At 38.3% G+C, this 13484-nt stretch overlaps 2 protein-coding genes across 2 annotated transcripts in view; one reads left to right on the top strand and one right to left on the bottom strand.

Moving 5' to 3' along the window:
- Positions 1-13484, bottom strand: part of Su(var)3-3 (lysine-specific histone demethylase Su(var)3-3) — a 328135-nt gene that overhangs the window by 147095 nt on the left and 167556 nt on the right. The gene's annotated exons all lie outside the window — the stretch shown is intronic.
- Tollo (Toll-like receptor Tollo) lies at positions 5405-10062 on the top strand. The gene has a single exon (XM_074098965.1). It carries the CDS (start codon positions 5676-5678, stop codon positions 9513-9515), a length of 3840 nt encoding a protein of 1279 aa, XP_073955066.1. The 5' UTR covers positions 5405-5675; the 3' UTR covers positions 9516-10062.

Genomic DNA, 13484 nt, shown 5'->3' with positions numbered 1-13484 from the left:
TTTGCATGCAAGTTCATTACATCGCAGACTATTTATTTTATTTATTGTAAAATATTATTATACACATTTTACCATAAGAAGTATTTCGCCAAATTGCAAAACAATTTGTTGGCGAACCAAACACTCATTTTATCATATTGTACACAATAGTTACAGTACATTACATTAAACAAAACTAATAGTTACTCACTAAACTAACAATTTTTAAAGTAGCCTATGTGTTATCCCAGATATCCAGCTATCTACGTACCAAAATTCATCCAAATCCGTCCAGCCATTTTAGCGTGAAGGAGTAACAAACATACACACACACACACACTAACTTTCGCATTTATAATTATAATATAATAAATAGGATAAGTAGGCTAGTCAGTCACCTGCTTAAAGATCTAGTGAATAATGTTTTTTCGTCGTATCAAGATACCTAAATACGAACTTTTCCGACAAAATACATTATTCATTACTTCTGTACAAAAACAGTGATAATAAAAAATCACAAAAGGTTTACGAACACTGATTCTTATGCATATCTACAAATTTGCAACTGGAGTTCCGAAAACGCCGATGGGCGTCTAATTTAACTTTCCCTGGATGCCGCTGACGCCGATGGGCGTCTGTACTGCAGAAGCGTCGGCATCGCAGCAAAGTACGTAATCTGGCGCGCGGCAATGAATGGGTTAAAGAGCTTTACAGACTGCAATGCAGGATAATGAATAGATTTCTTTTTCCCTGAATGGCAACACTGGCATAGATAATAGATCGCTCGTTTTTGGCTCGAAATTCGAACTTGTGATTTTATTTTGCTTGATATACAAAATTTACACACCCAATATCATATTTTCTCAAGTTTTTCGCGATTCCCAAGGTCAAAGAATCGAATTGCTTTAAAATTCCAGAAAAATAATGCGTTGTTTGGGAGAAACGTGTCAAAATGGTGTTGTAGAGCGCCATCCTGCTCTGTCTCGTTTTTTTTACGTTCTGGCAGTTCACTTTTATATTATAGATAATTACGAGTAATTGTGATAAGTTCACTGTAGCAAAATTATGTCTTATGGACACATATAACCGAACTAACCTAACCTAAATTAAAACGCAATTAAATAAATACCTATGTTACATCCATTTTAACAAGCAACACTCGACCATCACGAGTACATCTGCTTAACGTCGCCAAACACAAAAAGGGAACGCTTTTGTCCAACTGATTTATTATAAAGGTAAATGCAATAATAAATCACACCTCAATACCTCATCCACTCCTTGCCATTTATAGGCTGCACCCCGCGTCGCCAGGTGCCCCATATGAACAAACCCACATCGGCACTCGCGCGCCAAATTGCCCGTGTCCCGATCCAAAGCACTACTAAGGGCTCTGCTCACGTGTAAAATCTCTACAATTTACACGCTACAATTTAACCCGCCGAGGGGTTAACACTACGGTAACATAACGCTAATGTTCAAAGTGAGCATTAAGTTTTATTTTCTATCGTATAAGCAAACAGATTTACGCTTTACTTCCGCATCGTTACATCAATTGTACGCGCTAAGTTTAATATAAACATGATGTACTCACTGTGTTCAGTTGATGATGAGTTCGTCGCTTTTATCCGGTGACGTATATATCTTTTTATCATGTCTATATATTACCTGTAACAAAATAGAATAAATTAACGCTACAACAAATACACAATTTATGCAAATTATTTATTACACTTAGATTAACCCCAATTCTACGTCATTTCCGTTTTGGTGGGTACTGGCCAGGCCCCGCCCGTCAGACAGGACGTTAATTAGAAAATTATGTGGGAAATTATTAATAGGTCCGCCGTGTACCCGATTAGATAACAAACTAGTCCATTAGCCGTGCAGGACACGGCCGGAGGAAGGTCGCACCCGAGGGGTTATCGTTGTTGGGGCTATTGTTCTAAGGTTGATATTCATTGCGTTGAGAGAAATTGAAAAGGACTTGGCGGCAGAGTAGGTAAGATAAGGCAGTAGCAAACAATACGGCGTGCGATCGTCCGGGGGCGGTTTGACGCGTGGTTGAGGAATGATCAGCCGCGTGGAAATGACGACTTAATGGATTATATGTGTCCGCCGACACCGAGATAAGTGTCGCGCCGGTATCGGGCCCGTCGCTGGAGATTAGGCTCCGAAATTACAAAAATTAATAACATAATGGAAATCGAGGGAATGATTTTACACTTCGATGAACATAATGATAAAAAGGTTTAATTAAAAATTGCATTTTTAATACATAACTTTTTGACTGTGCTTTTTGTTGACTGTACTGCATTATTAACTATTAACTTACATACATAATATGTACTCATACCAAGTTTCAAGTCAATCCGACCACTGGAGGTGGATCCAAAATCTAAAGTTTAAACCGTTAACCAATAACATTATTTATTTATGTCATATGTCCTACCTGTATGTGGTTACTGTACTTTTTTATCTCTCTGTAAAGGCTATAGTTACAATTGCCCATTAACTAGACTATACACTACGACGACATGTTAACCGCTACCAAACAAAATCGCTCTGGTAATAATAGCGCTGTTTTTGTGCTTGATGCAAGAGGCTGACCCACATCAACCACATTTACCCACGCGAACAACATACGAGACAGTTGCATGATGACGTGAAACACCGTGTATTCGGACATTATTGTTAAAACTCCCAACGGCAAACGTGCACAAGCCCTCGAATAGATATTAAATAGCGCCACAATAACCTCAGATTTGCCGGCAATCTATTCTATTATTCACATAGAACCAGAAACGCCTCGCCACTTACGACAAAAAGCGTAAGATCTCCAGCCTTTGTTCGGGACATTTCTGGGTACGGTCTGGACAAACGAGCCATGGGACCCGTAGTGAAATATTGATGCAGTGTCATAGTGGGACGGACGTGATTCCCATTACAAAGCCATTTGCGCTGTTTACATAAAGGAGGAGGGCCGCAAATGCTATAGTATCGACTGCGGTGCGATTGCAAATTTTCCGCTTCTCGCGTGTCAAAGAAGATTATTTATTGCAATTGAGATATAGAAGGCACCTCGGGATCAAGCCAGCAACACCTCACATAAATAGCGGCGCGACGGACGCGCCAACCGGCCTCCTATCATCCCAACACCAAATAAAATTATGAGCATGGCTATTTATTACACTAGATTAAAAAGGGGTATTCATCTTTAACGAACCCATAGAAAATGTTCAGCTTCACTTCGGTATGTTTTTCAAAGGTACGACCGAGTTGCAATTCTACAAAGTAACTGCTGACGCTTTGGAATTTAATTTATTGAACTAAAATAGTGAGCTTAGTCCATTGAAAGGTGCTTTTTGGACTGAAGCATATAACAACACATCTTTTTTTTTCGTACAAATACAGATGTTTACACTTAGTTAAGTTAAAAACACAATAATATATTTTTATGATTTAAATTTGGGTGTCGTTCCGCGTAGGTACAACCTTGATTTTAGAGAAGCTCGATTTTTCGGCACAGTTGCATGCGCCATGATAATAAGATGAATAAAATCAAGGTACACGGAACAAAATCCGAATTTAAATCATAAAATTAGTCATGATCGCGATACTCTAAAACATTGTGTAATAATATAATTACAAGAAAAACTGTCGATAGTAACAGATTTTATGTGACTATGTCGTACGTAAGGCACTTTATGAGATCATTTTGAAAACCAAGTGCATATAATAAGCTAATAACAGTGTAAGGTTAAGTGTTTAAGTAGTTGGTATAAATCTTGAGAAATGCAGTCTACGATTAAGTAACGCTACAATTTACTAAATCAAACGGCAAATTCAACAAATTGGTGGCTGCGTAAAACGCATAATGAGCCGATGTTTAATTTGATGAGAGGTTTCAGTCGAATGGTAGGAAATTATATCAAAAACGTTTAACTTAAATAAAGGGCTATTCGTTTTTATATTCCTGGAACGTGAAATAAGAAACACAGCAGCTAACATTTTATTGGGTAGCATTCTCGCGGTTTGATGGACTCCATATTATATTAATAACAAAAAATTGATTAGATGACTACTATTTCCATAGTGAATTAATAAGCAGTTGATTTTTAAATGAAACCAAATTAAACGTAAATATACCAAAAACCGTGTAAAAGCCGTGGTGGCCTAGTGGTTTGACCTATCGCCTCTCAATCAGAAACCCCGGCTCGCACCTCTGAGTTTTTCCAAATTCATGTGCGGAATTACATTTGAAATTTACCACGAGCTTTGCGGTGAAGGAAAACATCGTGAGGAAACCTGCACAAACCTGCGAAGCAATTCAATGGTGCGTGTGAAGTTCCCAATCCGCACTGGGCCCGCGTGGGAACTATAGCCCAAGCCCTCTTGTTCTGAGAGGAGGCCTGTGCCCAGCAGTGGGACGTATATAGGCTGGGATGATGATGATGATACCAAAAACAAGTCCACAAAAAATGACAACAAATTAAAAAAAATAAAACATAAAATTGAAATCATTTAAACAAATCAAACTTATTTTAAGTTACAATTGAAATTGAGTTAAATCAAATATCATTATAAATTTGCAATGGTAAATCAGTGAAGTAAATTACATTTAAAATATTACTTTAAATAAATTAAGTACCTATCTACATCTCTCCAACCATTTCTATGTATATAGTTATGTAATGCGTACTTATTAGAATTTAAAAAGTTCAAAATGGAACTCTATTCAGCACTGTTTTTTTTGGTACGACTCGAGCTGTAAACTTTTATTTATCAGATACAATCGAACGTATACAAAATAAAAATGTTGTTCTACATGGCAAACAGATAATATTGTAGCTAAGTTTGCCTAGAATAATGCATACATAATCAGATATGTTGCGTAACGTATTTCTAGACCGAAAGATAAGCCACGCTACAAAAAAAAGTCTATCACACTAAATAACTGAGGACTATTTTGAAGACGTTACTTTAAATCGATGTACGACAAACAATCATACATAATTACACGCAACTCTAGTATTTATTATAAATATATACCTATATTCTATCAGCGATGGTGTTAACAAGGAGAGAGTAAGGCAATGTGCCTGGCCTGCACACTACCTGGCCAGCTGCCTCGAGCCCCCACCAGGCACTGCGCGTCTCACCCCGCGCGTCGTATACCTCCATCTCGCTCGCACTACACCACGAAAGCTCGTCCGTGCGCTACAAAAAGCGGTTTTGCTGTGTAGTGTTGTAAGTCAACTATGCTTGTGTGCGTAAGGTGTATTTTTCTGACAGCCTCGGTGGTGAAACGAAACAAGCAGAACATCGAACTATGCTACAGGCGCTTAGAGCCTTTTACCTCAGAGTTGACATTTACCTGTTGGAACGCGTGAACCGGCGCGGCCTTGTGCGCGAGCGCAGCACAGGTTTGACTCAGAGTCAGTTCCACCCCAGACCTCTGCGCGGGTGCGCGCGTCCCATGCACTCAGTTGTGTAGTGCCGGGCGCACGATCCTGTCCAATTAGTGTTCTCGCGAGAAACGAGTTAAGTGGCCGGTTTAACTAGTGAAGTACCCAGGCTTAGCAAAACGGACTAATGTGCTCAGCCAATGCGATATGTTTGTGCGGCGTTAGTGCGGAATCATAATACAAAACTATGTAATAAATTTAAGTGAAGTTTAGTGAAAGCTATACATAATGTGTGGTTCGTGGTTCACAAGCGCTTTGCTGGTGATAAGCGCCGCTTTGACGACGTGGAGTGCGTCTCTATCGGCTACCACGGGAGCACTCTATCAAGCCCCCGATGAGTGCCGGTGGACAACCGATGACGACGGTTCAGGAGTTGCGTTGCAATGCAGATTACGGACTATAAACAGCGAATTAGAAAACACCAACTTCAGTGCAATTCAACCGCATCTCACTGTGAGATTGCGCCTAGAATGCAGTGATGCTCTTTTCTTCCAAAGTTCATTGTCTCCCGGAAGTTTTAGGCAGTTGGTAGAACTCCGCGAACTTACAATTGAGTACTGTAAAATTGGAAACCTTTCCGACGGCGCGTTTACGGGTCTTCGCGAACTAAGAAATTTAACAATAAGAACACATAATACGGATTGGTCCGCAATGTCACTTGAAATAACACCCACGGCTTTCTCGCGAGATGTTCAAAATCTAGAAAGATTGGATCTCAGCGAAAATAACATGTTAGTTTTTCCTGAAGGTGCACTGTGTACTTTACGGAATCTTGAGTACCTAAACATGACTGGAAATAGAATGAGAGACATAAGTCACTTTCAGTTTTCTACAGCACATCGTCACCCAACCGAAAAATGTGGCGATAACATATTGGTGCTGGACCTCTCAAGGAATGTAATCGATACTTTGCCGCCAAATCTTCTTTCTGGACTTAAAAGATTACAGAAATTATATCTTCAAGGCAATGCGTTAAACTCTATCGCAGATAGAGCGCTAGAAGGTCTTATTTCACTAACCACAATAAGATTTTCTGACAATCAGCTTACAAGCTTGCCACCTGAACTATTCAGCGATACAAAAGATTTAAAGGAAATATATCTGAACAACAACACGATAACAGTACTAGCTCCAGGATTATTCAGTGACCTAGTGCAACTTTTAGTTTTGGATATGTCTCATAATGAATTAACTTCAGACTGGATAAATACTTCCACGTTCACTGGACTGAAGAGATTGGTATTTTTAGACTTTTCTCACAACAGAGTATCCAAAATGGAAATAGCTGTATTCCGGGACCTGCACAATTTGCAGATATTAAAAATGCAAGATAATTTTATAGAACACATTCCAGAAAATGTTTTTACATCTTTAAGCAGCCTGCATACGCTGATTTTATCAAACAATAGGCTCACGACAGTTGAAAGCTACTCATTTTCTGGTTTGCACGGGCTGTCTGTGTTATCTATAGACAGTAACCGCATTTCAAAAATACACCCACACTCACTGCGCAACTGTACTTCATTGCAGGATTTGCACATTAATGGAAACAGATTGGATGAAGTACCTATAGCCCTAAAGGAAATACCACAGTTGAAAACTCTTGATTTAGGCGAAAACTTAATCGTCAGCATAGAAAATGCTTCATTTATGACTATGCAACAAATGTACGGGTTGAGATTAACTGAAAATAATATTGGAAACATAAGCAAAGGCGTATTTGATAAGATGAATTCATTGAAAATATTAAACTTGTCCAGAAATAAAATACATAAGATCGAAGCCGGCGCATTTGACGGCAATATTAACTTACAGGCTATTCGTTTAGATGGCAACTACCTGACTGATATTGGTGGACTTTTTGCTAAGTTGCCTAATTTAGTATGGTTAAACATATCTGATAACCGCTTAGAATGGTTTGACTATGCTATGATTCCAACAGGATTGCAGTGGCTAGACATCCATGCCAATAGGATTGCTGAACTTGGAAATTACTTCGAGATTGAGTCTCAGTTGTCACTGAGTACATTCGACGCCAGTTCTAACAGATTAACAGAAATCACTGGCAGCGCTATTCCGAATTCTGTAGAAATGTTGTATCTAAACGATAACTTAATATCCAAAGTACAATCTTATACATTTTTCAAAAAGCCAAATCTAACCAGAGTCGACTTGTATGGAAACAAAATAACAAGTTTGGACCCAAATTCATTGAGAATATCAGCGGTGCCGCAAGATAAATCTGTTCCAGAGTTTTTCATAGGCGGAAACCCATTAGAATGTGATTGCACAATGGAGTGGTTGCAAAAAATAAACACTGGGAACAGAGCGAGAACTCAACCCAAGTTAATGGATTTAGACAGTATATACTGTAAATTACTTTACAATCGCGGAAACGCCTATGTAGCGTTAGTGGAAGCTGCATCGCATCAGTTTTTGTGTAAATATGACTTCCATTGTTTTGCTTTGTGTCACTGCTGTGATTTTGATGCTTGTGATTGTGAAATGACTTGCCCAAACAATTGCACGTGTTATCATGATCAATCATGGTCGGCAAACGTTGTGGAATGCTCCAATGCGGGATATATTAATACTCTACCTGAGAGAATACCAATGGAGGCCACGCAACTGTACCTTGATGGTAATGACATAAAAATGCTTCCCAGTCACGCATTTATTGGACGAAAACGCCTCAAGATATTATTTTTAAACTCGTCTAACATAGAAGCAATACAAAACAGAACATTCAATGGTCTAAAAGAACTTGAAGTTTTGCATTTAGACTACAATAATTTAAAAAGTCTTGAAGGACAAGAATTCGACGGATTGGACAACTTACGAGAACTTCATATCAATAACAACAAGATTCGCCATATAGGTAAAGAAATGTTTAACCACATGGCTCGTCTGAAACTACTGCACCTACACAACAACAAGTTAATAATGTTATCAGTGTGGCAAATCAATCCCACTGTGACGGAAATAACACTTTCTTATAATCCATGGTCGTGCGACTGTGAATATACTGAAATGTTCCGCGAATGGATGAAACGAGTAAATTCTATTACCGATATATCAAGCGTGAAGTGTATTTATTCTAAAGGAAATAACACTGAAATTACTGTTTACAATGAGGACATTTACAACGATTCGGAATCTGGATTCACAATTGCAAGCGAAAATGGAACAATTTGCACAGGCCTACCAAGTATTAACAACAGCATCAATGGAAATTTAACGGCTACCAAAACTATCATAACTAATGAAGACGTCCAAGATTATATACCGCTTCTTGTAGCGACGTTGGGTGCATTCTTATTGGTGTCCTTTATAAGTATGATAGTGTTTATATTCAGACAAGAAATGAGAGTTTGGTTTCATTCAAGGTTCGGGGTGCGATTATTTTATAGAGCAAGTGACATTGATAGGGACGATCGCGAGAAAATGTTCGACGCATTTGTAAGTTACAGTTCTAAAGACGAAGCCTGGGTCGCTGAAGAACTAGCACCCATGCTCGAGCGCGGTGACCCATCTTATAAACTTTGTCTACACTACCGAGATTTTCCAGTCGGTGGCTACGTTGCTGACAACATAATACAAGCCGTTGAGTCATCCCGTCGTACAATCATGGTACTCAGTGAAAACTTTATAAAATCGGAATGGTGTCGTTTTGAGTTTAAATCGGCTCACCATCAAGTTTTGAGAGACAGAAGAAGAAGACTGATAGTGGTGTTGTTAGGTGAAGTGCCTCAGAAAGACCTTGACCCCGATATAAGGTTGTATTTGAAGACCAATACGTATCTTCATTGGGGTGACAGGCTGTTCTGGGAGAAGTTAAGGTTTGCGTTACCCGATGTGCCTAATAACCAGAGGTGTCGCGGCGGGCCGAGTCCCGGGTCGGGAGGAGGTGTGGCAATGCATAGACACCACCACGCCAGGAGTCACCTGGGTGCGCTTCCACCGCCGCCGATCCATGGCGCGCATCCTGTCTTGCCGCCGCACCCCTCCCACGCCCCGCATCAGGCCCCGCCGCGTGCCTCTCCCCGCACCATATCCGTCCATGTATAGTGAAAATTCAGACTGAACTAGTGTGCTAGTGATTTTTTCAAAAGACTGTAAAAATTTCAGTGCAAGTGGCTGTTTTAAGCAAAATGTGATGGCTAGTCGGTTAGTGTACATATTGGTTCCGAGCGGTGTAAATAGTAGTAGTTAAGAATGAATGGTTTCACAGCGACACTCAAAAACGGTTTTATATAATTTCTTGTACTGTATTTTACCATATTATAAATGCCATTTTTTCAATAGTAAAAATATGAATGCTTCCTGGTCTGCGTGAAGATCTTTTGATGTACATAGTAGCTTTATTTAAATATGTAGGTAGGCCTGTTCAGGCTGTGTTTGTTAGGCATCTCTTGCCGAATACTATAAAAGTGACTTACATGGCATCAATGCCACATATCTGTGATAAATTAGGTGTAATAAGTAATCTGTAAGTATTCCATGAATGCATATTATGTAATTTAGTCATACCCAAAAGCAAATATTTATTGTAAAATAATAAATTGAAAATTCAGCTGTATCAGGCAGTAATAAAAGTCGAATAAAACAAAAATTCAAATGTAATCACTTTGTTTCCTTATTCACATCCTAGCTCACTTACATTTATTTAAAATAGTAATATTGATCTTTTTCATAAATATCTAAATACTTAGTCTGAACCATCGAAAACGATTATTAATGAAACTGTCAAATTTCAGAGGTTCTAAATACAGGTATGTCTAAAATCATACAAATGACGCAAACCTACATAGTATTTTTTAAAGGTACTTCTGATTCTCTAAAAGTACCTACACGTCAATATAGCCTTACGTAGCGATGTATTATTTTATTTACACATTGACTTAGGCAAAATGAATACAGTTAAGAACATTATCTCTTTAAAGTCACTAAAATTAGGTAACTGCTTAACTGAAATTGCACACATTGTAAGAAACATGCATATAATTATCAAATCATTTGTATCATTGTGATCAGAACAGAACGTAATTTAAAAAGATTTACCTAGTCGTACAAATAATAATTATTATTCTAGGTATAATAAATAGAACAATTGGTGATTGTGTGCGGATCATGTTTCATATTTCTTCCGCAAAGACGATAGCGCCACTTGATATCCAACGAAATGCCCTGACGCTTTGCAAACGTCAATTTTTTTAAGTGAGATAAGTAGATGATATAATAATTGCAATTCAATGCTTGTTTTTTATTCGAAGTGAAGCTGAAGCTCGGGCGATTAACCATCACGGGTTTATTATAGCTCACTTTAGCCCCTCGCTATAAAATATACTATTACAGTCCACACAATCCCAGTTTATTTTTGGGAACCATAAGCGCAACATTTTAATTATGCAACTATATTAAATATCATTTTTAATCACTTTCCTTGCTTAATTTAACTTCGTGAAACAATATTGTATCTATCTTTATTTATAAATGCGCATATAGGTACGATCAAAATCTCTTGATCTTGCCTGCATTGCATGGGGCTCAGATGCGCAAACCTTAAAAAGTTCATCTTCGTTTTCATTGCCCTCGACTATAAATAGTAAAGCATATTTTTGAGCTAGGGAATAAAGTAAACTTCAAGAGTCTTAAAGAAACCACTTTCGGAATTCAGATAAGTTCTGAGAGCAAAGATCAGCTCGAGCGTTCGGTCATCGACCGCAGCCCTTCAATCTGTGGTAACGAGCGCACTCCCCACAGCCCTAAGTAGGTGTGAAACAAATGGAGCCGCGAACAAAAAGGGTATCCAGCCTCATTCCTGCCTATCGAGATTGCTTTTACAGATATAGACCGATACTCCAGCGAGCCGTTGAGACATTGATGAAAAAGTTTACAAAGATCTCTCACCTTTTCACTATCGCGGCTATATATAAAACGGGATCGTGAGTCTATTGTCCCTATTTTACGGTTAGACTAGACAGAGACGTTTACATGTAGATATAGAGACTTAAAAGTATTTAATTTCGCGCTCGACTGAATTGACAAACATATATAAACATTAAAATAGACAAAACTATAATGCCAAATTAATCAACTTAGATATTGTCAAAGAGAAACCGATAAAGTTATATCAGTTTTTTTTTACTTAGCTCATTACACAAAAAATAACGAAAATGTAACGAATTGAAGTTATCGTTTTTTTAATTGATTTTGTGCCTGGTCTACTGAGGCTCAGGCGTTGAGAAAATATAATTTTCATGCATAAAATCTTTCAGATCCATTCGTCACCTAAAATGTCCCGTGAAAGTTATTATAATGCTAGCTTTTGCCCGCTGTTTTCCTCGAGGAAATTGTACAATCTGGCAGTTAACCTGGAATTCCGTGATTTTTCTGAATTTCTTTTGTAATTAGGAACCAAAAATTACAATGTGGTGTTCATTTTAGTAGTAAACATTTCCGCAAAATTTAATGTCTCTCGTGAGATAACGGAATAAAAAGTAGCTTAAGTGTGCAAGTCAAGATATCCAGCTATCTACATATTAAATTTCATTGAAATTGTCCAGTGTGAAGGAGTAAACAAACATATGCTCGCGCGCATTCACAAACTTTGGTATTTATAATATTAGTAAGATCGGTTTTAGAAGTGTTTTTTTTTTCAAGTTCATTTAACGACCACACCTTATGTATCATTAGGTACTACACGGAATGCCCGGCCATAAAACAGTCTGTAAACTTTAAAAACATATAACCAGTATATCATTATTTCGTTACGCTAGTAGGTATAATATTATGTGTTATTCAGGAGCTGAGCTTTTATGGCTAGAATATGTTTTATGTCCATTGTTTAAAACGTTGATGGAAGCTTCGTGGGTTACCTTTGTTGGGTTTCAGGGCCATAGTTATAATAATTTCAAATTCAAGAATACAATACCAGGGTGTTGTTATCTAGTTAGAGATACACACACATAAATAATCATTAGTAAATCCTATGATCATAGTATTTATGCTCTCATAGTATTTATAGGTTTACCTAGACTATAAAAAATACCTATGTACTTATTTGAGGTCCATTCACTAAATCGCTATGGCTATATTTGGATATACCAAAACTCTTCATTTTAAATAGATCATTTTAGAGTAGAATATTATATTTTTTACTTATATAATAAATATGAAAGTGAGTATGTGCGTTTGTTTGTTACGCTTTTACGCTTAAAAAACTCAAAGAATCGTCCTATAAAATCGTATGGAGATAATATTAGACTTCAAGCAGTACATAGGACAATTTTTATCTTGGAAAACTATAGGCCACGTACTATAAGCCATACTAATATTATATATGCGAAAGTGTGTGTGTTTGTGTGTATGTTTGTCCGTCTTTCACGCCGTAACGAAGCGACGGATCGACGTGATTTTTGGCATAGAGATAGTTTATGGGCTCAAGAAGTGACATAGGCTACTTTTTATCCCGGAAAAATGCACAGTTCCCCAGGGAACAGCGCGCGATAACCGAATACCACGTGGGCGGAGCCGCAGGCAACAGCTAGTTTAGATATATAAGTATTTTCTTTGAATTAAAAAACAGTATATTTTGCAGTGTTCCTTAAAAGTCGCGTTACAGCGTTTTTCATTATTTATCTATTGGTTAAGAACACCCTGTAGATATATGTATTTTTTTTGAAGCAAACACTTGTTTTATTACATCTGGTCAGATAAGCATAACCCTAGGAGCCTTAGGAATCCTGAGTCATCTACGCCTAACGCGCGCCCACCGCAAGCACTCAACTGTGCGGTCGCCGGCGCCGACCCTCTCTCGCACTAAAGGTATAGACTTCCGAGTAGAGCGGCTCCAGCGTCACTAACGCAGCGACAGTAATGCGGCGATAGAGCGATAGTATTATGCAGTACGGAAACGTATGAAGTAACGATCGAACGCAGCGTCAGTATCGCCGAGCAATAGCGGCCGTGCTATGTTTGCGCAAGCACTGCCGCGCAATCCCTGGGAACGCACGTGGTTTTGAGGTTATTTTGCAT

Source organism: Choristoneura fumiferana, chromosome 16 (genome assembly GCF_025370935.1).
Source record: "Choristoneura fumiferana chromosome 16, NRCan_CFum_1, whole genome shotgun sequence".
Lineage (NCBI taxonomy): Eukaryota > Metazoa > Arthropoda > Insecta > Lepidoptera > Tortricidae > Choristoneura > Choristoneura fumiferana.
Note: the sequence above shows the minus strand (reverse complement) of the source record. Positions and strands in the feature narration are given on the sequence as shown.

Coding starts and splice junctions, on each gene's coding strand:
- Tollo (XM_074098965.1), top strand. CDS start 5,676: ATGTGTGGTTCGTGGTTCACAAGCGCTTTGCTGGTGATAAGCGCCGCT.